The sequence below is a fragment of the Myripristis murdjan genome, chromosome 10 (assembly GCF_902150065.1).
Source record: "Myripristis murdjan chromosome 10, fMyrMur1.1, whole genome shotgun sequence".
NCBI classification, from domain to species: Eukaryota; Metazoa; Chordata; class Actinopteri; order Holocentriformes; family Holocentridae; genus Myripristis; species Myripristis murdjan.
This window is the reverse complement of record NC_043989.1, coordinates 20,587,667-20,614,155: the sequence shown is the minus strand read 5'-3', so window position 1 is coordinate 20,614,155 and position 26,489 is coordinate 20,587,667. Positions and strand designations below refer to the sequence as shown.

Sequence of the window (26,489 nt, the reverse complement as noted above, 5' to 3'; positions counted from 1 at the left end):
TCTCTCCCTCTCTCCCTCTCTCCCTCTCTCTCTCTCTCACACACACACACACACTGACACAATTGACAATGGATTTATGACCATAAATTAACCTTTATCACGCTTACGGTTATGTAATTCAATATCATTTAATTTCTCTCTCCGTAATGCGATGTCAGTAATCCTTTTGGAGTGACTCAGTGTGTAATATTTCAGTGACAGGCAGAACAAATACCTTACTCACACATTGTGGCGAGGCACACTTCAATATGTGCACACTCAGACACACACACACACTGCACATGCGAGCACGCACCCATGCACATATATACACACAATGCTATTCACAGAGCAATCAGTGCCGCAGCTATTATTAATGAGAGAGAATCAGGTCATTAATATTTAAGCAGTGTCACTGGGGCCATCGTCATGAGAGCCTTTCTGTGAGTGTGCGAGTGTGTGTGTGTGTGTGTGTGTGAGTGTGTGTGTGAGAGAGAGAGTGTGTCCACATACAGAAGATGGGCTGAGGGACTATAAGGCAATTTCCTCAGGCAGCGTAGTGAGACCTGCTCCATTACAATGGGGTAGGAAGAGATGGAGACGTATTACTCCCTTAAACAGAGAGGGGGAGGAAGACAGAAACAGAGGAATCACATATTTTGCCTTGTCCTCTATTTCTCTCCTCTCCTCTCCTCTCCTCTCTGTCAATGCTTTCTGTTCTGTGGAGGATGAAGAGGCTAGAATGGGAAACAGCAGAGATATCTCATTACATCACGCTGGATAGAATGGGTCTGGGAGCTTCCTGTGTTTGTGTGTGTGTGTGTGCATGTGTGTCCGTGTGTGCATGTGTGTCCATGTGTGTGTGTGTGTGTGTGTGTGTGTGTGTGTGTGCGCACGCGTGCATGTGCACGGCCGGTGTGAACTCTTCTAATGAACACTATTGGGGATTGCGACTCTTCGGGCCGTGTCTAGTCCTCCACACAGTTCAAACTGCAGTAACAGCACACAGACACTCTCTTGGATACATGCGCACGCGTGCACACAGACACACACACACATACACACACACACACACACACACACTCTATGTCACATGCATGCAAAATCTAATTTTTGGGTCGAGGGGTGAGCGTATAGGAGGGTGAATTAAGGACTCCTCTTTTTCAGAAGGTAGCATAAAAAATGTAAATAATGGCATTACCTCTCTCGCCCCCCTCGTCTCTCTCTCTCTCTCTCTCTCTCTCTCTCTCTCTCTCTCTCTCTCTCTCTCTCTCTCTCTCTCTCTCTCTCTCTCTCTCTCTCTCTCTATCCCTCTCTCTCTCCACAGCCTCTCTCTGTGTATGGGATTAGTGGGTATTACTTGCTCTGCAAAGCGAGAAGAATGAGCCAGGTCTTAGTGCCAGTTCCTAGTTTGGGAGAACAGGGAAAATATTCCTATATAATAACACTCCTTTATTAAATGGAGCTGGGAGAGACTAACGCCCTATTTCACCCCACTGAGCTGCAGGGTCCTCGGAGGAGCTGCCAACAGCTGCCCCTGAGTAATGCCAAGTCATCTGATTGGCTCAACATTAACGTGTTGGCTGAAAGGTAATTAGTGTACAGTGAATCCTGTAAGGTGTGTGTGAGGATTATCCCGCTGAGCTGATAATGTATGATTAGGATTAGCCTTTATAGTTTCACTCCAAAGTAAAAGTACATAATGGGTTACTATTAAAGTTGTATGTCATGTTAAACCCTCTCCATGTTTTTTTTGTTTTTTTTCTAACCCTATAAAGCCATTCGTATCATATATGATACACATTTTCAATTCCGTTTTTCTTTTTCAGTTTAATCAATACTTGACCAAAATACTGTTGTATACCTTTGAACACTTTCCCTGTTCACCCTGGACCATACTATTGGCACTTCAAGTACATATCATATATCATTCAACAGAAAGCTCGTGTAAAAACATATTTTTTTTATTTTTTATTTTTTTATATATATTTTGTCATAGGACTAAATAAAGGGTTCATTTTCAAAAAACTGGAATTTTCTGCCAATTCTTTCATAGTTCAGGTTTCATAGGGTTAAATACTGATTGAAGAATTCCAGCAAAAAAAAATAAAATAAAATAAAATAAAAAATCACATATCGCATAACAGCTGCTTTCGCTCCTGGTCCTGGCTGGATTTCTATCTTACCTTCTAGTTCAGATTTAGGGTATGATGTTCCATTAAATATGTCACAGTGTTGCTAAGATCATGTATATTTCTCTGTCTCTGTAAATCTGATTAGACAGCTGAAATCAAACCAGCAGGATTTTGGGCTCTGGTGCTGCAGGACTACAGCTGTGTCCCAATTCAGGGGCCGCCTTCCTTCAAAGGACGCGGTCCAGGCAGGTGTGGTCTTCAGAGGACTGACGACTAGGACTTCTGGCAAAGCTAGTGGTTGCTAATTGGGACAGTCAAGTTAGGTTTCCCACCGTGTCATCAGGGATTCCCCCCCTCGCGAAACCTCACCAGATGAAACAGCTGTTACTCATTACTTGTTAAACCGTTTTACTCCACCAAAAAAGTGTGTTGATGTAAATGAATGTAAATGAATGTAACTGAAATGGCAAAGCTTTTACTGCTCATTTTTAATCACGACTTTACTATGAGTTCTGCGTGTTAGTGTAGGTGGCTAATGAAAATTGTGCTTTTATTTTAAATTAAAATGGGTCACATTATAATCAACAACCTGCACCTAGATTTGCATTACATATTTGTGTACATATTTGTGTATTTTTTCCCTCTTCCCCTCTTTATTTACACAGTCTGGAGATGCAGGTCCCTGAATTGGGACACAAGTCACGACACATGTTGCTCAGGTCATAGTGTCTCAGCTGTTTATGTGGCAGTACGAAAGGTATGACACATCAGTGAGCCTAGTGCTGTCTAATGTATAGAGAATGCATCACACCCTGAGCATTTTGTGGATGCAACTGCATTTTTTGTTCTTTTTCTAATCCAAGCAGAGAAGAGAAAAGTGACTCGCTGGTAAGTTTGAAAACTTCATCATGATACCATCAAAGGGAGCCTTTGGTTGTTCCCATATTGGCCATCTGCCTATGTGTACAGTGATTTGATTACCTGGGAGCTTCATTAGGATGGAGACACATGGGAGGCCTTGGTGGTAGCTCCCCTATCCTCCCTGCTAGAGTATAGTGTTACTGCTGCACGGAAGAGCCGGCATTGATTGGAGGGGGGCGGTGGCGGGGAGTAGCCTCACCCTGTGCCATCAGGGCTGCCTCCGGGGGACCGATAGACGAGGAAGTTGGAAGTACAGAGATACACGTATATATGACCAGGCCCGCTTGTTTCCCCCAGTGCATCTTTGCATTAAGATCTTGTCTCTCGGCTACCAGCGAAACAAAGATAATCTGGACCCTAATATGCTGGTGGGAAGCCCAGGCGAGGGTTGTCCAGGAAACTGAGGGGGAAGGCTGGAAGGAAAGAATTTATATGGTAATTTTCTGTATCAATCAACACATTACACATTACACACAGTGTATACACACTGCTACACACTCGAGGAGGCACATGCTGCATGTAGTCCAATGTTTGCCAAGAGCCTCAGGATGGAGTTGTTTGTGCGACTTCCCCAGCATCTTTTGAAGTTTCCTCTCAGTTCGGCTTTAAAGCGGGTCCTCCCTTGTTCCTTTCCCCCCGTTGTCGGTTTCACCGCACAGATGCTGCTTTGGTGGCGATGTGTTTGTTTGGCAGCCGCGCACAGCGTCCTGTCCAGCGGAGCTCGCAGAAGGTGTGATCTTCACTTCAACGTACAGTTCGGCTCGGCTGATTATGGTTTTGATTACACTTTTATCAGCCTCTCTCTGGGCACCGCTCCCCGTTCAGAGCCGGCTTAGCGCGAATGATGAATGGCTCTTTTAATTGTTTCTAATTGATAATTGCTCTGAAAGACTTTGTTATGAAACACAGCCAATTTAGTAACACCGATACACTGTAGTGCCTTATTAATTCTCTCCCGTCTGGCTCGAGCACCATGCAATTCAAACGAACTCCGTCTGTGCGTTCACGGGCTGACTGAGCAGTAATATTTCTCGATGTAAGAGCATGCCAGTTTTTAAATGCCAAGGCACTTTTATTTTTATTTCAGCTCTCTGTGTCCAATTCTATGGAGTATTCAACCACTCCACGACTTAATCGCTTGCAACATTAAAACGCAATCTCTGCTGATTTACTGTGATGTTTAGGTAGCTGGGTTAGAGATGGTATATAACTATGTTATAGTCTGGCTTATGTGTTTATCGTTATCATTTATGATGAGATGATATTAGATGATAAATCCTCTCCGAGGCTGGCTCCCTCTGGTTCTGCTTCGTGTTGGTTAGCTGCTCGGAGAGAGCATTTGCATACATATTGTCTCACACCTTTAGATAGGCTTTCTTTCTCTCTTTCTCACCCACTCTTACTCTGTATCTATCTTCCCTTTCCAAGGCGCTCTCAATGGTAGATTTAATGAAAGGAAGAGGAAATGAAGGAAGGAGGAGAGGAAGCTGCAGGGTTGTTGGTCAGCAGGCCTTGAGATTGAGACACTCATGAAACACCTGTCTGTTTCTCACACTGTTTCTATCCAGGCCATTCACACACAGGCGACCTGTTGTATTAGAACATGTTCGCTCCGGCTGTTTCCCCCGCTTTGCATGTGAGACAAGAATTTACTGATCTATCTTTTATTGCCTTGTCAAATCGCCCAGGTGTTTACAACACACTGTGATCTCTTTATTCAGCAGGTGTGAAAATTAATAGTGATGGAGAAACCAGACAAGGACACAGAGATGTGTGATAAAGAAAGAGAGTTTTAGAGTGAATATGGTAACAGTGAATGCCCGAACGTACCGGGGGTGACATTTGGTGCTTGTCGTTTGACACACTTTTTTTTTTTTTTTTTTTTTTTAATGCTTCTATGCACTTTGCAGATGAGAGTTGTGAAGCGTCAACACCGAGGCACTGGCATTTGCACTTTGCCACCATGATGTGGCCTATATAATTAAGTGTGACATAAATTCTATAACCTGACATATTGTTTCCCTGCTTTATAAAACTTTAGAGACTACACAACTTGATAAGCTGCCAAAGGGTTCTCATTAACGAAATCCCAAAGCGCCATATGATATATGACTGCAAATTGTAAAGAATGATCTTAAGTATACAGATATGCCAATTCAGATAGTTAGAAACTCAAGAATAGAGGAAAAAACTTCATAATTTTCCTATTGCAGCGTAGCTCCTGAAACCACAAAAAAAGCTGGTTCTCTTTTGACATTTCCAAAATCCTGTTCGGAGCGATGCATCAAGGCTGTTTCATGGTCCACAGAATGCCTCGAATGCACGGTTGGCCTTTGAAAACAATTGGTGTGCTTAAGAGCTGGCCGCCTGACCTGTTCAGCCGCATATGAGGTGCAGTTCATGGAACTTGAATGGGTAGAACCAGTGCGGGCCTTTGGTTCACAGCAAATCAGAGCATTTCCGGGTGATTCACCTCGCCATGGCAACAGCTGTAGTCTTCAACGGATGTCATGGGGTCGGCAGAAGAGTTTGCTTATGTCGGGAGAACTGGTGCACTGCAAATGAATACAAGAATCATTAAAATAACCTTGCGTCTCTTGAGTTGGATTAAAAAAAAAACATTTTGGGAGAAGCTGAACCTCATAGGTTGTTGGTGGCTTTGTCTAAACATTATTCAATAAATTAACAACAGGGCAGCTAATTTGGATTAATTTAGCTCACATCTAATTTGCTAATATTAACGTTAGCCTGAGATAGGCTGTGAATCAGCTTCCAATAATCTGAAATAACTTGAGCAGCATGCTGATTATTTTAATCAATCGCACCGATGCCTGCTTTGTCACAGTGGAAGTTTTAATAAAGTTATTCAAACAAACTCTTCTGCCGATGCAGTTTCTGTGGTTCAGTTAAACACGGCATTTACACACTCAGTTACTGCATCTGACCAAATTCGAGACATTGGAAGCTTGCACTTTATTTGAATCTTTAGCCTCTGCCATGTTGGAAATTTGCTGTTGATCCCAAACCTGCTGGTCGATCGTGTGTTTCCTCCTGCAGCCGCGGGATAACTGGAGCCCAATTCCCAGTTCAGCATTCTCTCAATTTTCTCTCCTCATTGCCTGTTTTTTTACAATGTTCCTGCCATGTTTTTCCCTTCTCACTTTTATCCGTTCTTCCTTCCTTCCGCTCCCTTGCTCCCTCCTTCCTCTCCTTCCTCTCCTCCCCTCACTCCCTCCATCCCCATACTGCTCAGGTTGACAGATGTTTGGCTGGCTGGCCTGTCATAATAACTGTGGTGCTGCGTGTCTCAGGTGGCTGGCTTTGGCTGCTCTTCGAGTACTTCACAGCCAGAACAGGACAGGGCAGGACATTGCCTGCGGCTATGGGTGACGGCAGGAGAAATGAGGATAGGTAGGAGAGGAGAAGACAGGAGACTGACAGATTTCAAGTCTCCCCAGACATGGCGAAATTTGCAAAAGAAACAAGGAACAGTGCACATGTCACCTCCACAAATGATGCAGCCCAGCACACGGTCAATTAGAAATTTGTCACCTCATTTCTTACCTATAACTGTAGCGCCCCCGTTGGGCCAGTGAGCGTAACGTTTATTATGCTGTAACATTTATTATTTATTTATTATGCAGTGAAACGAATCATTACCCCAAGGCCAGTCAAAATCTGATCAGTGGCATTTCATGTGATAAATGGCTTAACAAACATCTAGACAAACACAAGGAGGCCGATCCATTGTTTTCCGCCAGTTTTACCACAGAGGTAAAAAAAAAAAAAAAAAAAAAAAAAAGGACAGGGTAGAGGCAAGACAAGAAAGATATAAAACATGAAGCAAGAGGCTCACTGAACAAAGTGACTTTTGAAATACAGGACGAAACATGTAGCAAGAGAAAAAGACAAATAGTCAACAACACAAGATAGCATGACAAAACCACAGATGAGGAAAGCTAGAAGGGGAGAGAAAATATGACCTGCAGAAGAATTTGAAAACATAACCACATGGATAAATAGTCATATTGTTCACAAGCTTGATTTAGACACCCAGAGACTTAAACCCAGGACCTCTGTATCTCCAGAGGAGGCGACTTCACATGTGCCAGACTGGGATGTTTTTGTTGGTTTAAACTTGAAACATCTACAACAGTAAACATGTTGCTTATAAAATTCAGAACACACTTTCGGAGATACAGATGTTAATTAATTTTGCATATAAAGAGTGATGGGCTTCTGAATTGACCTTTAGTTGCACTGAGACAAACTTTTCTTCCACCTCAGGGACTGTGCCGAAAAATTTCAGCTCTCTACAATCTATGGTGCAATTTTAATGATTTTTTTTTTAAGTTTGGATTGTGAAATCTTTGAAAAACTAGAGTTGTTGTAATAAGCCACACCCACTTTAATCAGTCATAACTTCATTTTATGCACCGACTGAGACATGAGCCTAGATTATATGATTTGTACAGTTTTATATGATTTCGTACAAATCCATTAAGCCTTTTAAACAACAGTGCCCCCTAGTGATGAAGCACAACAAGTTTGGATCCATGAGCTTATTGAGCGCTCAGTAAATGGTGTTTCAAAGTTCAGATATTTGAAGCACGAGTTCTGGCAAGTATTATAAAATTAACATTATCCTCAAAATTTTAAAAGCAAATTTGGGGGAAACAGTATCGCACATCAAAAATCCATTAAATTAACTTTGTTTGTCCCGGTCCAGATATGGTGTGTGCAAAATTTCGTGACATCTGAGCAAAATTATAAGGGGTAGCGAAAAACAGTCTAACGAAAATGGGAGTGGCCTACATGGATAGATGTCTCTTGAACCCAGCCAAATTAAAAAAAAAAAAAAAAAAAATTAGTTGCTACTACTTATAGTTTGCAAGTTATGGGCCCAAACACACACACACAGGTAATTACAGAGCCACCATCTGGCCCAACTGGGATGATTTTGCTTCTCTGAGTGGTGCGTAAGAGTTGGAACCTTTGTTGTCAGTTTGTTGACTACAGCTGCTCCAGATCCAGATACTCGTCGCAGGGAAGGAAAGAAGGAAAGTAAAAATAATAAGCAGAAGTGATCGGGAGAGGAGGCAGGACTTTTTAAGGGGAGGCGAACGGGGAAAGAGAGGAGGAGAGGCTGAGTGGAGGAAGAGCGAGGGAGAGCGTTGTGCAGGTGATGCAGGGATGAGGAAAGGTGTGGCAAGGGGCCCACAAACACTTCAGCGTGGGGACAGGCTGCCCCTGCTGAGAGTTATGGGCACTCTGTCAGCTGGACCCTGGAATTCACTGTCAGCTCCTCTCTCTCTCTCTCTCTCTCTCTCTCTCTCTCTCTCTCTCTCTCTCTCTCTTTTGGATACAGCAGGGGCCAACATTCAGTAGCGTCATCATGAATTTCTGTGTCTGTGTGTTTATGTGCAGTAATTAGTACATGCACTGCTTATGTCTGCATTTGTGTGTGTCTGCGCACAGGTGCATGTGCTCTCTTGTTTGCCTTTGTGTTTGTGTTTGTGTTTGTGCCAGCGTGTGTTTTTTTCGCACAATCATCTGCATACCGGTGGAGCCGAGTGTTTATCTTGCCTGCCCTGCGATGGCCGGAGATGTTTTCCTACCTCTTTATTTCATAAGAGACCTTTATGAATGTCTGGCTCCCTCAGACAGATCTAGACAGACGCAGAGATAGACAGGCGGCCAGGCACACAGACAGGCTGCCGCTTCAGACTGGATGAGACCTGCAATAAGCTCTGTATCAGCCCGGCTTTGCTGTCTTATTGGACACTAAGGCCGGCCAGTTTACAGCCAGCTCCAAAATCCAACCACGGAGTGGAGGCAGACTTTGGGGACATGCGTGATCTTTTTGATTAATATTACCTCAGTGTACTGCAATGATTTGTCTCACTGTGTTTTGAGATGTTTTGTTTTTGAGTAAGGGGGGGTGCTGTCATCATTTTAACATGATGAACTGTTGTCTAACAATACGACGGTGACATTTAAATTAAAGAAAATTATGAGAAAATGTTTCAGGTAATTTACTTGTTGTTGTACCTGGCATCAAACAGGCTGTTTTCGAGACACTCATTGATTATTAATAAGCCACTGGCTGCTGATTGGCTGGTAGTGTCGGTGGCACTTCCCTCCTCTTTCGCATTAACAACTGCTGCTGCACCACCAGGCTGATCAAGCAAGGGCAGGCTAGAGGGAAGGCCTCCTTCTGCACTCATTCTGCACTAGTAGATGTAAAATTTCAACCAAAAAAAAAAAAAAAAAACTTGAATAATCTCTCTCCTCCACCTATGCCATGAAAGAGAATTGTGTTTCTCTCCTTAGCTGATATCCTGTTAGTTTACACTCGTAAATAATTTCTCTGTGCATTATGCCCCGCCCCAACATCCTGTTTCAGCAGGAAATGCATGAAAACAAGGAAGTAAGAGGGCCATTTCATGAGGTTTTTAAATAAATCCCAGACTGCAAACATCCATGTAGAATAATCTGTTTTATGTGATACTACCCCCCCCCCCCCCCCCCCCCCCCCCCCCCCCTTTAAATTTAGACGGCGTTATGTAAGGTTTGTTATTCCAAGTGAGGAATTTGACTATTCTAGTTAGCCTCTCTAGGTCCATTTGTGACAACGTGCACAATCATCTGAGTTCTCCTCTTTGAATAAATTATCGTCAAACCTTTGACTGCCTAATTTCATTTGGTTGGCGTTTGCGCTTGGAAAGTGGAGGAAGCTCTGCATGCATTATGGTCATTACTAACCAGTGGCTAAGCTTGGCTAATGAAACGGCGGTACAGCAGGACACAGGGGGAATCAGTGTGCACCACAACACCTCCCCACCAGCGAACAGCCCTCTGTGTCTCTGACAGACAGACAGTTATGTAAGAGGAGAGAGCTAAAGGTTGCCTTGTCTCCCGAACCGCCAGAAATCCACACAGACACACTGAGCTTTGGTGAGGTTAGGTGGTCTTCTCGCCTGCTGATTAAAAAGGATAGTTCATAGAATATTAAAAAATGGTCCTCTCCTCGACTTGAGAGAGTGCAGATACAATTCATCAGCCCTAAATATGTGGATCTTTGGACTGGAAAATCCCAGCAGAGATTCGGCCACTCAGAACCTGTCTCATCAGCATTATGGAATCCACAGTTATAAATAAACGTCCCTAACCTAGAGCAGTTATTAATAAATGGGCAAAGTTCAGTGCTTGATGTTTGAATAATTATTGCAGTCTTCTGGGAACCGAGTCCATGTAAAATTAGATTGCTGATTACTAACTTAAATAATTAATAGCGGGATGATTATGGGAAGTATAGTTCACTATGGCTTCCAGACTCAATAGCCTTTACAGCCGTCATATGGCGCCTTAGATTTAATGAGCTCGCGGTGCAGGGGCATTGTGCGGGACACCCCGACGTGTTGCTACCTGCCCAGATGCTAGCAGCGGCTTTTACAGTCCACTGTCCCGGCCACTCATCACCCTGACAACCCATAAAGCTGTCACCAAGGAGACAAAGTATCCATGCCTTGAGCTATGTGACCAAGATGTGTCTGTAAGTAAATTAGTCCACGTGGCCGTGCACGCCCGTGCCTCTTGGTCGACAGCCTTGAACCCAGGCGAGCACTAACATTTAACTAGATACCGCCTCACCGCTCTCCCGCCCCAGCCACGGCCATTAATAAGTAAGCACTGCATTAGTAAAATAACCCAAATACCTCAAAATTTCATTTTCGCCCAAACAGCTTTAATCATTCCTGAGGAATGCAGCCTCGTATTCTGGGCTTAATGTGTGTTTTGGCAAGGGGCCTTAAATTTGCGTGAATAATATAGTTTGCATGGCATTTTGTTTTGTTTTGTTTTGGGGATTTTTTTAAAATCTTATCAGGGACTGAAACAAACCAGCACATTTCAACTTTAATCATTTCTGGGTCATTTTCATTTTTTTTTTTTTTTTTTCCTTTTTACCTTAAATCTACATGAACCATCAAATCACATGCCCAAAATAAATGCATAATAGTATAACAATTATGCCAGATAATGTGGTGTAATTTAGCAGCCTTAACCTCACTTAAGACTAATCATTGCAGGGGCTTACCTACCGAGGGCCGAGATTAAGCCCATTACTAAACTATTTTCTAAAACAAAACTCTCTTTATTGTAAATCATCCAACACTTTGACGACAAACGATAGACCTGTGAGATTACACCAGCCGATGACGCTAATCAGCTCTCCGCTGTGGTTGTGTGCGACTTTGCCGAGTCCCTCTGCTGTATTACATAAATCGCTGTGCACGAGGCTCTGTACCGCCGAGACTTTGCTGTGTTGGACAGGAAGCTCTCATGTGCACACTCATGCACACGCAAAATCGTCGTGCACACACACACTTCCCCTGAACCTGGCCCGAGTTTCCAACGTAAGGTCACAGCCACTCGATGAGCAGCCTTGCTCCAGGATGCAGAGCACAGCGCGGCGCCGTGCCCCTCCACCCGGGCGCTCAGCTCGCCCAAAGACTGCTGCTGAGTCGTGGGACAGGGCCTGACCTGAATTATCACCATCGTTCTCTCCCCGTCTGTCTCTCTCGTTCTGTGCTCCCCTGACTCTCCCACCCCACCCCGCGATCGCCCTACCCCGCCTCCTATTCTGCGGGCAACCAGACATTCTTGACATTTTGCAAAGGTTGAAAGACAAAGTACCTTTGTTTCCTAATAAGGGCGCACTCTGTACCCCACCTGAATGAGAATACTGGGGAGGAGTGGGAGAGATGTCGGGGGAGGGAGGGGCGCGGGGCGGATTTTGTCACAGGGGAGAGGAGTTTATAGAGGGGAGAAAATTTGACGGCAAAAAGCAGTGTGTAAATGAGGATTGGGAATGGGTGGGTAGGAACGGAGCGCGGCAGGTAGGAGGAGGATTGTGTGTGTGTGTGTGTGTGTGTGTGTGTGCAGGTAGGGGAGTGCGCACAGAGAGCGAATGAGGAGGAGGGTAGAAGCTCCTGGGAGAAAGGGAGAGGGAATATTGTTATGATCAATCCTATAGTTGTAGGCTGATTTCCAGGGCTTGCAGGAGGACGGAGGATAATGTAAGCTATTATAGCGAGAAAACACAGCAGCGAGCACCCTGATGCTTCGCCTGCAGTCACACACACACACATGCACACACACACACACACACAGACGCGGATGCTCTACAAGAGAGTGATATTCTCCATCACCACAGGAGCTTGAAGCGGAACTCACAACAGCCAAGGTCCTTCTGGTCTCTTCTCATCGCTCTCTTTCATCCATCACACCCTTGAGCTCTACCTCTACCTCCCTCCCTCCCTCCATCCCTCCCCCTCCTTCTCTTGCACCTTATTCCTACACAATTTTCTTCAAAAACTCGCTCCAAAGCAGCCCGAGCTTGGAGAAGAGAAGAGTTGCGATCTATCGCGGGTTGAGCCGGGGACAAAAGGCACGGTGACACGGCGAGGTTTAAATAGCAGGACCTCGCCACCTGGCCCGGCGCTTTTTTACCCCCTTCGGTTCAGTCACCTCTCATCTCCCACTCCGCCGGTGTCACTTTGAGTTATCTCTCTTTTTCGTCTCCTCCGCTTATCATTACAGCTGTGGCTCCAAGTTATGCAATATCCCTGAATTTTCCCTCATTTGCAGTTTTTCAAGGCGCAGCATTCCTTGCGAAAGGCACATAGTTGAAAGTGAGAGCATAATACTGTTTTTTTTTTGTTTTTTTTTTTTTTTTCTGTGTTTTGTCTCAACATTACATAAGCAGAGGTAAAAATATCTGGACCTGTCTTTAAAAGCAGATGGTGTGGTTATGACATCAGGCTCGTTAAAGGCAGCTATAGCTCGGAAGAGGCAAGGGTTATTGTGAAGGACACCGCCTTAATTCCAGCTCCCTCTCTTAACAAGTGGAAGACAGTTTCAGCGTGTGTGTGTGTGTGTGTGTGTGTGTGTGAGCGTGGATAGGAAACAGAAAAGAGCATATGCTGAAAAAATCCTTAATTTCTCCTTTGGTCTCTGTTCTCTCTCTGTCTCTCTCTTTCTCTCTCTCTCGGCCTCAATCTCTGCTCCCCCCCCTGTTAGTCTCCCTCTCCATTTCCTCCTCTTCCTCCTCCTCTTCCTCCTCTTCGGAGTCGGAGGCCCGGCTTTGCCACATTCTGTCACTCACTGTGATACGGGCTGATACGGGATCATATTCAGACTTCCAGATTCATTCTCCTAGAGACTCGGGAGCCAATATTAGCCATGCGGTGCGTTATTTTACCCATGAGCCCGTTGCCTTGGAAACGTTGCATAAGAGGGAGTGGGAAAGCAGGATGCCCCTTGCTGATTGGGAGACAAGGTGGCAGATCTCTCTCTCTCTCTCTCTCTCCCTCAGTCTCTCTGCAGCTCTCTTTCTCTCTCTTGCTCTCTCTCTCTTTCCCTCCACATTCTCCCCCATCTCTTTCTCTTCCATCTTGTTCTTTTCCCCTCCTCCCAGCACTTCTTCTAAGTCAGAGTGCATGTGTCAAAACAGTGGGACTCCAACTGTTCCCTGCGCCACATGTTGAACCAATTTGCCACCCAGTACCTCTGAATACAACTCTATAGTTAGAATCATCTATTACAGTTAGATCAGCCCTGCACCCGGCTGCAGCTGAATAAGAGCTCATGTCGGAGCTGTGATTTATAGGCCTGCTCGGATTGTTTGTGCACAAGTCGCGTGTAGACGCTCTCTCACACACACACACACACACTTGATGCAGGCTTGTGTTTTGTGTGTCTTCGTTGGATGTGGGAAGCCTTGGCCGGAGTCAGGAAGAATAGGGCTTGTCGACTCCGCCGAGACCCCGTGTTCACGACTGCATGACTCGGCCTGCCACGGCTTCCGTACAAGCAAGGCCACGCTGTGTCTACATACCAGGAGGATGAGGGAAAAAGAGAGAGACGGAGACAGAGAGAGAGAGAGAGAGAGAGATGTGGAGAGAGGATAAGCAAGTGAGGGAAGGATGGCCTTGGCTCTGGAGACACGACGATTTATCTTCTTTCCTCACCGTCTCTGGCTTTTCTCCTGGTTTAAAAATGGGGAAAAGGGGAAAAAAAAAAAAAAAAAAAAAACACACAATCAGACCAGACACTCAAAGCTAACACCGTCATAGAACTGGGATTACAGTTTATCCAAATGCCCAAACAAATCGCAACACACATCAGTCCATCCAAAAAATGTTCCAATGTGTCACCTGCATAGACAAATTATTACTTATTATGACAGAAAGTGCAGCTAGCTTGCCTCATTTCCAGTAGGTTAACTTTAAATTGAGTTTCTTGAGTGATTTTATGAGGAATTTCTATCTCGTATTTTTTTTTTCCAGTGTAGAATGAGCCAAGAGGAGAGCAGGGTGGGCAGCCCCTGTGTGAGGGAGCTGTCTTAATCCATGTGTTTAGCAAGCACCATCTGCTGCTTTTATTCAGATGGGAGTAGAAATATTTGGTTGATTAGGAGAGGATCTGTGAAGGATAGCCGCACCGTTACCAACGGTTACAAGGGACACACATGCTCAGTTCTGTCAACTGGTGTCTTGGCAAGCGAAAACGAAGACAGACACAGAGACTCTGATATACAAGCGCTCAAATAAGTACACATGTGCATATGGATGTGCATGTGTAAGCCCGCACACACAAGTGCATGCAAGTGCACACAAGCACACACACACACACACACACACACATAAACACACACACACACACACCAGCTGAGCACATTCTGAATCAATGCAAACATTTGCAGGCAGAACAGCAAGAACCCAAAACTCGATGATGTAATAAACCAAAGTCTGTAAACTATGACGTCCGTTTGGTGACTGTCATAACCTTACATCACAATATAAACCAAAAACTAAAACCAATAAAAACAAATGTATAAAAGTAAAATATTCTTAAATTCATACTTTTTTTTTTTCTCTTAAAGCAACAGTTCACCCAAAAAATGATATTTTCCCACCTACCCCTAGTGCAGTCTATCCATCCAGATAGGTTCTGTTTGATTTGGCGAGGTTTCCAGGTTTCCTGCTGCGATCTTCCCCATATATTGGATATTGGTTTTGCAGAGATCAAACAGTCAAATGATAAGCCAACCTAAACTCAGAAGAAAAAAAATAAATAAATAAATAAATAAATATATATATATATATATATATATATATATATATATTTGATGGTTTGTGCACAAAAGAATACTCAGCCAGCTGGCAGACTGGAAGCCTCACCAACTCACACAGAAACCATCTGAATGAATAGATTTCACCAGGCGTAAGTGGCAAAATATCTTTTTTGTGGATTGGGTGAACTGATCCTTTAAAATATTCTGTGACTCACACGACATACATCATTTTGATTCCACTTAATAGGATTTATAATTTCTATCATAAATATTTATATAAGCTTAAAATCTATTCAAATAAAAAGGAGGAGAAAGTGGATGTCGGTGGGTTTATCTGCTGTTGTCTCCCTGCCAAGATATACGTCTACACATGTGCCAAGTCTATGTTACATCAAATCTCCAGCTCAGTGCACACGTTAAATGCTAACCCTGTGTGTGTTTCCCTCCTCGTCCTAGGTGCAGACCTGGGCGGTCTGATGGACCTGGAGACTTTGTACCGCGGTGTGGAGCAGAGCATCAACCAGACCCGAGCGGGACGCGCCCGCCGGCAGAGCCCCGAGCGGGCCTACAACATCGAGGTGCTGCTTGGCGTCGACGACTCGGTGGTCCAATTCCACGGCAAGGAGCACGTGCAGAAGTACCTGCTCACGCTCATGAACATTGTAAGTGCAGGTCACTCACACGGACACAAACAGAAACACAGAGACACGGGAGCAAAAGTGAGACAGGGACTAGTGAAATGTTTCAAATTTAAGAATAGTGCATGATTGAATGAGTTAATGTGTGTGTAATCTGCTGAGGCTGATTAAAAGCTATAAATCAGAGATGTCAGAAATACGGCCCGGGAGCCAAATTGGGCTCATGACCGCATCTCATTTGGCCCCCGAGATGTTTTGGAGGGAAAGGGGAAATCACAAAGTAGCCCTAAAATAGCCGTGTGGCGACTCAAGTCATTATTGACATTTGCAAAAAAATAATCCGGCTCCTGTGAGGCCTCGTTTGAATGAATGTGCCCCACTGCCTAACATGAGTCTGACACTGTTGGTGCTATAAATCAAGCACATCTCAAGTATTTTCATCCACTCTCATGGCCACGTCTGCCCTGAAACACAGGAATACAGGTTTGCAAATGCCATCGAGTGGCAATGCACATTCCCTCTTTAAAAAGAGCTGGAATAATTAAAATGTCAAAACTGCTCAGTTCGATTTTAATGGAAATTAAGACACAAAGGGGTCAAAGAAACGGTCTGCGAAACACCCATGAACACACACACACACACACAAGCACACAGAAACTGAATGAGGATTCAATTCCCCTCCTACATGTTCTCATCCCGCAATCAGCCCCAGGTAATCCTCTCTTCTCTATCTGAATATGATGAGATTTCATTGTGTGTGTGTGTGTGTGTGTGTGTGTGTGTGTATGTGTGTGTGTGTGTGTGTGTGTGTGTGTGTGTGACAGGTGAGCCTTGTGCTCTAAAAGGGCTCCTACGTATCGTTTCATCAGGCTGTGTGTCATGTCATCATTCAATGTGTGTGTTCATGCACGCATACAAGTGTGTGTGTGTGTGTGTGTGTGTGTGTGTGTGCGAAGGGGTGGGGGGGTGGGGGGTGCAGAGACAGCAGTATTATGCTCCAGGCCACAACAAAAACTTAGCCAAGCACTCACACTCTTAGGTGTGTTTGCGTGTGTGTGTGTGTGTGTGCCTTGGCGTCGGTGTGACACTGAACACACTGCAGACTTTAATCTTTGCAAATTAAACCTGTGGCGAGGGTGTTGTTTGTGTGCATGTGCATGTGTGTGCGTGTGTGTTTCTGCACTTGTCTGCGTGTGTGCGCCCACATGTGTGTGTGTGTGTGCGCGTCTGTTTACGTGCGCGCTCGTGTTTGCTTTTACTTGTATTGCGACCCACTGCGCAAGGAACCAATCTCCGACTGTTAAGCAGGTGCAAGCAAACAGCAACAAATCCTAGCACACCTCTTTGTCTCAGCTCAGCGCTCGGGAAAGAACAAGAGCCGCTGTGCTCTCTGCCTCCCCTTTTAGATATTTGTTAGACAATAGGAGAGCGGAATACACAGCCCCGTCGCAGCCCCCCTCTAATCTGTGGGGAAGAGATGGAGAGACACAGGGAGAGGGAGTATTTTAAACAGCGCATTCAGAATAAATTACTGACAGCCAGATAAACAGAAATAAATAAATAAGGGCTGCCTCCCACGCGTGGCATCTGGGCGACTTTCTTCTTGAAAGTTTGCTTTGCTCACTTCAGGATGGGTGTGCTCGCTCCCTCTCCCTCTCTCTCTCTCTTTCTCTCTCTCTCTCTCTCTCTCTTTCTTTCTTTCTCTCTCTCTCACTCTCAGTAACACCGAGTCGCTCGACACTGAGCTCTTTTTGCCGTGTTATTCCTCACTTACCGGGGTAGTTTATGCTATCAGATCCTCAGCAACGCTAAATAACTCTCTAAGTTTCGTATGAGTGCAGCTGCATGAGAAGATGCAGGTTAATGTGGGATAGAGAGCAGGGGGCGAGAGCATATCTTTGTCACAAGTGCCCTCTAAAGGCACTGATACGTAGGACAGAGTTTGGGGTTTTCCTAATGGACGGCGGTGCCTAAGGAGTTGCCTCAGCCGAGTTGCTTTAATCACTCAGGAGCAGCTTGTTGGCAAGAAAGACCGATTAGATTTTTGATCCGTTCTCTCACTTTATTGCCTTTTGCTGGGAGGGTTGGCCATTTACATTCCCCCAAAACTGACGAATATATCGCCTCCCCAAGAAATAATCACTGACTACTAGCAGGAATTTCATTACTACTAGTGGAATATTATTTTATTAAATTCACTGCAATTATGTTAATACAGTTTATGTGGTAATTACTACATTGTTTTTTTGGAATCCGTACGCAATGCCTACTGCAGGAAATGAGGGCACCAATTTGAAATCCTGTAAAACTCGCAAATGTAAGTCATGATGTGATAATGCGGTACACTTCGGCTGTCAGTGAAGCCTCCCGTGCTCGAGCCAGGATCGGTCGTGGGAGAGGACTTCTGTGCCTCCTCTTTGTAAACATACTCCCTTTTCCTTATCCTTCATTCCCCCTCCTCTCCTCACTCTGCGTATCTTCTCCTCTCCTAATTGACTCTTCTCCCACACTCTCTGTTTCTCCATGTTTATCCGTTCCTCTCTTCTCTCATTCCTCTCCTACTTTTTTGCCTGATTTTTTGTGAGTGTGAGTGTGTGTGTGTGTGCGTCTCGGATGCCCCTCGAGGCTTGAGATGAACACACTTCAATATACATTTTTTTTTTTCTTCCTTTAACCAGGGAAGCCTGAGGGTGTAGCCATCTGAAGGTGTGTGTGTGTGTGTCTGTGTATGTGAGTGCACATGAGCATGTTTATAGTTGCAGCACATTAGTTTTGTTAAAGCCACTGTAGATTCATTTGATAAGATATCAGAAGCGCCGCTTACCCTAAACATTTTTCACCATTTTTGTCCGCACTCTTCTCATTCATGTGGTGCCGGTTTTACTTAATAAGCTGTCCACGTCTTTCAGGACATTCTCCTCTTTCTGTTGGCTCCTCTTTATCTATAGAGATGAGCTAATGGTCAGGGTGGACAATGTGTTTGTGTGTGTGCATGTGTGTGTGCGTGTGTGTGTGTGTGTGTGTGTGTGTGTGTTTGCGTGGGAGATTGGGGGTGGCATCGCTGTCTGCAGGAGGACATCAAAGCGTTCCCACGGATGACCGCTAAACCCTGTCTGCAAAGTTCAGCTGGAGTGTCATGGTGTGTGTATGTGTGCGTGTCCGTGTGTATGTCAAGTTATGTGTGTGTGTGTGGTAGTCAGTACGTATACTTCCCACTCCTTTCCCAGTGTTTCCCTCACTCCTTTTTCTCTATTACATCAATTGACAAGGACTGGGTGTGACCGAGTCGCTTGATTTTTCATTGACCAAAGAATAAACTCAGGTTTTGACCATCAATAGATGAATGTGTGCAGCCGCACACACACACACTCACACTCAAGATCACACAGAGGGACACACATGCATATATACACAAGCACACATACACACACTCGCTGTAAGCCAAAGAAGCCCAATCAACAGCCATGTCCATAATGGAGAACAGAAGAAGCAACATGACAGGGAAACGTAAAAAGCCCATTGATCTTTTCTCCAAACCGGTGCATGGGAAATGGAGAGCAATCGATGGGCCAGACATGCATCAAAAAACCTGCTGGACCCTTTTGTACCACCTCCTCCATCTCTCCCTCGCTCTCTCTCTAATAATCATATAATACATAAACGAATAAAAAAAGCAGCCCGGCAGAATCCAGGAGAGAATTAAAGTTAGGATTTATTACTTGTAAAACAACAAATATGTGACGACTGGAGAAGAACAGGCAGGGACTCAATAGCACGGGTCTTACACAGGATAAAATTAAACTCAGAGTTTTACTTGCAGTGCATGTTACAAAAGTCACAGGCAAATAATCAGGCAACAGGTTCAGCAAGGTGAAGGCAAAATCAAGGTTCAGTCTAACAAGAAGGGCTCTCAATAACAAGTGAATAATCAGGCAGTAAGGCCAGCTAGGAGAAGGCAAAGGCAAGGTCCAGCAAAACGAGCAGAGGTCTGAAACACACTACGAGGCCACACACAAGGCAAGGAAGCAACGCTGGAATGCTTGATGCTAAAGACAAAGATGAACTGGCACTGTGATGTCACAAAATAAAATATTAAACAAGAAATGAAGCTAGATATTTTGCACAACCTTTTCATAAAAATAGTGGCTAGCCTTAGTTTGTCTGTCAAAGTGTTCCACATACTATTATAGATGCCCTGACACCAAAAATGTGGTCACCTTGAGCCCTTAAACAAGAGCTGGGAACAGCCTGGTCCGAGATGAGTGACCTCAAACAATTGAATAGACCCCATTGTCAGTTTTTGCATGTTGGTTCATAATTTCTATTCTCTGTGTGCCCCACTTCCACCAGTCCCCAACATCGTGTGTCATCATTAATGCAACCAGGCTCGCAGCCATCTTCTTACAGTGTAAAGCTTTGACAAAGATTTGGTTTGCGCAATAAACAGAATAAGTTTTCCTTTGTGGTGATCGATTCATTATGTTCAAACCTGACTGTAGTCATCACGCCCTGTTAACTGCAAAAATTTCCACAGAAACATTCTCCACTAAAGCACTTTTGCAGTGCAACATGCAGTTCAGAGCCACACTTTTCACGATTCTCATTGATTTAACAAATACAAGCAACCCACAACTGTTTTTGGTTTTACATAGAAAAAGAGGTTTGACAAGACTAAGTACAGCCATGTGAGCCTTGCCCAAAGATCTCAGGGTGTGTGTTGGCTCATAAGGATATTAAAGGTTGGTAATGCAGCTGAAGGCTAGACCACATGGGCCATAAAAGTTATGAGAAAAACCTTAAAATGAGTTGTAAAACTAGATGGCATCCAATGAAGTCGGGCTAAAATTTAAGTAATATAGGTCAGTTTTTTGTGTTTGGTGTTTGTTTAGTTTGCAGCTGCCTTTTTCATGGCTTACAAACTGGAACTTGATTTTATGTCTGGTGTTGATTCTGACTAAACTAGACAAGATGAGATAAAAGCATGGGTAACCTTCTTTAGGCCTGTAAAGGATTGTAAGTACCTTATTTTATGAGATATTCTTCAGCAGACATAGATACAAGACTGATCAACTCTTGTGACTTTGAAATAGAGGTTAGACTCAAATATCACCCTCAGGTTTTTAGTAGCTGGCTTAACAGAGATTGGAGATTGCTGGGCCAGAGAAAAAAATCAGACTGTGTCATTTGTCAGAGGAAATTTTGTGTGACACCCAGCGTTTAATATCCTCAGGCCTTGAACTACTGGATTCATTACTTTTAAGAAGCAGATATAGCTGCGTGTCATCTGCATAGCAGTGGTATAACATGCTATGCTTGTCAGTAATGTTGCCCAGAGAAATCTGAGGAATCCAAAAGGAAAAGGGCATTTTTGACATTTACAGAACATGTTATTTGTCATGTAACAACAGAAACCTGATTGAAGGTGTAAGGTATTCATGTAATCATGAATGAAAATAACAGTGAGGAAATAATTTTCTCTAAAACTTTGGATAAAAAGTAGAAAATAAACCATTAGCAGGACAGCACCAGTGGTCAGGGGTGTGATTAGCAGAACGTGCAGGAAAACTGAAATTTTAGAAATTCAGCGGATCTAATGTTCAGTGATTAAGATGACGATCTCATTTGAGAGATGGTTTTCTACAAGCAAAGTCAGGGAGACAGGTCAAATATTGCTGCAAGGCTCAGATTATATTGATGAGATTTTCTCACTTGACTGCTTTGTTGTACTTTACCATGAGATTTGAGAGTAAGAATGTCTGGACTGATTTGTACAGCACTTCCTTTACATTCAGGACTGGTACTTTCTACATCCTACATCCTTTTAAGGCCCACATGCACTTGTTAAGCCATGGAAGGGTTTTTAGTATTGATTTACTTGTTTTGTAGGGGAGATATTGCATCACAAGTGGCTAGGGAAATACTGTCAATTCATTCGACGATTCTTGGTGTGTGGTTGAAACAGTGCAGAAGAGAAGGCTTCACAGAATGTATTAGCAGAATTAAAATTGAGAATGGAAGATCGAACAGGCGCACATGGCTTTGATAAAGGGAGGATAAACATAACCTTAGAAACAATGTCCTTATAGTTCAAGGCACAGATATCATCTACGGCCATGTCATTTGGAGTAAAACCAGGTGATATAACTCATAGCTCAAGTGTATGACCTTTAGAGAAAGTGAACCCATTAGCAGATTGAATGAGATTTAAAAAAAAATGATTCAGTAAGGTGGAGGAAATCAGGCAGGAGTAAGAGTCGGACAACAAATGTGGATACTAAAATTTCCAGTAATGAATATCCTGTCATGTACAGGCATGATAACTGAGAGCTGTTGGGAGACACTTTGGTTTTGGCTGTCTGCCTCTTTGTCTCGCACACACATCTACAAGGGGAAGGACAGCAGGACATTTCCAGTTCACCAAAATAATTAATGTTCCTCAAGAGTCTGCTCAGTCTCACTATGCACCCAATAAAAACAAAGAGAGAAGAAAGAGTGAGCAGAAAATGTCAAAGTGGTTCAGCCTGAAAGAGAGACAGAGTGGTGAAAGTTCTTCACACCAACCTGCATACATAACAACATGCACACATTCACTTAATTAATTAACAGGTTTCTGGGCATCCTGTATGGAAAATACATTAGTATACACTACATTGGATTGGTAGTTAATGTTAGGAGCTGTTAGCAAACATAAGACAATGTACAAAGAAGCACTGCTTACAAAACAATGTGATTAATTACAAAATGGCAGGATAAGCATTCAAAATAAATAATGATACAATTGGCTCTATACATCACCATACATTGCTGCATTGCTGGAGCCTATGTAAACTCATCATTGATTCATTTTCCATAGTTGCTTTTTCCTGAAAATGATTTGACATCATCTATGTCCATTTGCACATAAAAAAGATAATTATAGCTTATAAAGCTGATTTATAGGTATAATAAATATGTGTATATTGGTATAAAAATGTACAGTAGTTTCACAAAAATACAACTTTTATTTGGTTTTATTTGGTGTCAAGGTGGACAGGAGTGGCTTACACTGACCGCCTCAGCTGAATATGGCTCTTTAAAGCCAGCCTGTTGTCACAACCACGCTGTGGTACAAACACATGCAAATGTTGCGTTCCAAATGCCAAGTGGAGGACATTGTGCCGTAATCTTCCTGTGATGACCATCACGGTGATTGATTTAGTATCCTACAGTGATCTGGCCTCTCCGTCTCACTTATAAATGGAGACCTTTAGAGAGGCAGCGCAAAGTGTTAATCACACTCTCTCTGGATGTGAATAGTTACTGCTGATGACAGAGAAACGTGTTGTGTGTATATGAGAGAGAGAGAGAGAGAAAAAGCGAGAGAGAGAGACATTTGGATTGGGAGGGGTTAGGGCATAGGTGTGATGTTGGTGTGTGTGTACAGTGTGTGCATGTGTCTGTGTGTGTATGCACAGGCATGCATGCACACGTGAGAGCACATTTTTGCAGGCGCTCAGTATGGCTGTGCATACTGTGTTTGTCCAGTGTGTGCTGTCTGTGCCTACATGCCTCACAATGTGATGAGCATCAAATCAGACTAAGTGTTGCCCAGCCACAATGAAAACCATTGCAAGATGTCCATACTAAAGTCCCTTGTAGCAGTGAAAAGTCATGATAATAGGTGACAAGGGGATAGTAGGTAATGATGTACAACTTGTTAGCTGGAAGCAGTAAGCAGCACAGTCAGACAAGGGACTCGGATTCTAGGTCGATTAGTTTGTTTTGTTTTGTTTTTTTCTTATTCCCATATGTGTTGAAGAAAAGTTGTACAAAAGCTGGCCAAAGCCTTATCTAAGCTATGCAACATGCATGCCAAATTTTACTTGATGACTCAATTCTGTCTCATTAGCAGATGAGAATGTTTTTCATTGCATATTTTTCAAAATGTTTTCCCCAACAATTTTTAATTGCTTATCGAATGAGGTGCATTGTCCATGAAGAGTTGTTTAAAATGCACTAAAAAAAAAAAAAAAAAGTTGAGAATAATCATTATAATCATATTTTGAGAGCTGCAGCTGGCTCGCAGATTATTGTAAACCTTTATAAACCATTAGGGCTATGTATGGTTCAGCTGCAGTAAGGGTAAAGAACCAGGATAATTAAAAGCATGGTAACTCCTTATAAAATGTAAGGCAGGATGATTAAATACTGTGTGTATGTGTGAGCCTGTGAGTGTGCGTGCAGCAGGTCAGAAGGGGTGCCAATAGCTAATGAAGTGCTAGCAGATTAAAGGCGGCAACCTCTTGCCTGCCCTGCGAAAGAACACTTCCTTTTTGTCTTGTCCTTGGATTACGGCCTCAGCTATCCCTCACATCTTCTTTCACTGCTCGTTTTTCCATTTTCCATCATTTTAAACTTCGCCCTCCATTCCTCCCATTTCGTGTTTCAGCCTCAAATTCCATCTCCTGATGCTTTTATATCGTTCCTCTCTCCTCCCTTCCCCTCTTTTTCTCCTGCCTTCCCTCCTCTCACACTGTCCTCCTTCTTGCAGAGTTAAGTGTCAGGGCCCTGGCTGCATTATTAATTTGATAGTAATGATTTTCTGCCTCACCGACCTCTGGGCTTGCATTAGTTACCACAGACAGACAGACAGACAGACACACACACACGCGCGGTCACCTGTGTGTGCACACTCTGGTGGACAGTTCTAGGCTGGGATTGGATACCTGTAGGCCGGGCTGTAAATAATGACACCTGGCATAGCCCTTTAGGACGTCAGAGCACAGCCAGCATTAATGAGAGACATGCTTCTACAATCGTTAACATGGAACTGTGTGTGTGTGTGTGTCTGTGTGTTTGTGTCTGTGCATGTACACGCATGAGCACATCTAAGTTAATATGTGGAAGTGTTTGAAAATATGATTTGCAGTGGCACGCCTGTCCTCCAGCATGCAGCATGTGTGTGTTAGGAAGTGTTGAAGTGCATAAATACCGAGTTAGTGGTCCAACTCAGCGCTGACACAATGTGCCGCCTGTGTGTGTTTGTGTTAGGACGCGTGTGTTTGTGTATGTGTCTCATTAGAGTGGAGCCCATGGTGTCGGGGTCACCTGGAAACCAACCACACCTAATTGGTCTAACAGTTGTCAAGGAAACGGGTTGAATCAGGCCAACTGTCCCACCCGAGGGTCCATGTCATCTCAGACAAACACTCACACAACACGCATAGAGTCATTGTGTGTGTCTCCTCCACACACACACACACACACACACTTACCTGCCAAGATAACGAGGGAACGAGACACGTTACAGACTAAGAGAGACAGAAACAGAAGCACAGGTAGGCCGGCAGACAGAGTAAAAAAACAAGAGATACACACAAAATCAGACAGGGTTAAACTGAGAAAACAATACAACTCTGTCTTTGTTTGGTGGTTGCCTAGCAACCTATATCTCTTCAGGCAAAAGGAGCATCCAAAACCAACAGGGGGAGGTTAAACTATGTCCCGCATCTACTACTTCATCCCCCACTCTGAAATTCTTCCTGTCCACTCTCCTGTCCCTCTTTTCCCTTGACTTGAAGTTCATTAAAGTGCATTAAAGGAACAGTCCATCCAAACTAATTTTAATAAAAAGACTTTCCCACTCACCCCTAGCACAATCTATCCATCCACATAGATTCTGTGTGATTTGGCGGGGTTTCCAGCCTGTCTCTGCAGCCCAGTGCAGTAAGGCTGGATGGGTACTGTTTTGTGGAGCTCAAAATGTCAAAAATTCATTCTCCTTGGGGCAGATAAATACAGTTAGCTGGAATAGTTCCTAATGAAACAAGGAAGATCATGGCAGAATGGAAACGTCACCAAATCACACAGTAAGTTAATGGATAGGTACATTGCACTAGGGGGAAGTTTGAAAATATCTTATGTCTTTTTTTTTTTTTTTCTTTTTTTGAGTTTGGATTAACCGTTCCTTTAAAAGCCCACACAAGCATTGATTGGTCCAGCTTGGAAAAACCACGGAAGAATGTTTCTGCTCATGAGTATTAATTTCCCCGAGTGTTTTCCCCCCAAATATTTCCCAATGCAACAGCTAATGCTATGTCTGTGATATTGTGGCATTAGATCATCCTATTAAATAACTACATTTTGGAAAACTTTTTTTTTTTTTTTTGGAATGCAACTTGGAATTGCACTTTAAGGAGCCGTTCCACTGGATTTTTCCTAGTAGGGATTTCCGACTTTCCAGCATGTACGAAACTCCACGTTAGGTTACTCCTATTTTCTCGTCTCCCCCTGAAAGTCTCTCTCTGCTGTGCTGGGTACATTTGTTGTCTAAGAATACATCTGTTACCCCACCGGTACAAACTCTTTTCCCTGTTCTCAGTTTGCCCGTCGTTCCCCCTCTCTCTGCTCCGTCTCCCTCTCTGTTCAGTTTGTCTCCTTCCCTTCTGCCTCTTCTCTCTCTGTTCGCAGCATTCCTCCGCTCTCTTATACCTCTCTCTCAGTGGATATGTCTGCAATTTTGTTCCTCCGCTCGCTCTCTTTCTGTGTGTGTGTGAGTGTGTGGGTGTGGGTGACTGTGTGTGTGTGTGTGTCCCTTTATCCACAGCCTGTCCATCAGCCATCTCATTATGGCTGTCTGTTTTTACATCCCCTTGCCTCATTAGGCACCGCACACAGCCACTGAGGACAGCAGGCCTC

At 43.8% G+C, this 26,489-nt stretch overlaps 1 protein-coding gene across 1 annotated transcript in view; it reads left to right on the top strand.

The window, feature by feature from the left end:
• Nucleotides 1–26,489, top strand: part of LOC115366966 (A disintegrin and metalloproteinase with thrombospondin motifs 2-like) — a 124,056-nt gene that overhangs the window by 73,417 nt on the left and 24,150 nt on the right. Inside the window, exon 4 of the mRNA XM_030062645.1 lies at nt 15,631–15,836. Coding sequence (XP_029918505.1) covers nt 15,631–15,836 — 206 coding nt within the window. The remainder of the gene's footprint in view (nt 1–15,630; nt 15,837–26,489) is intronic.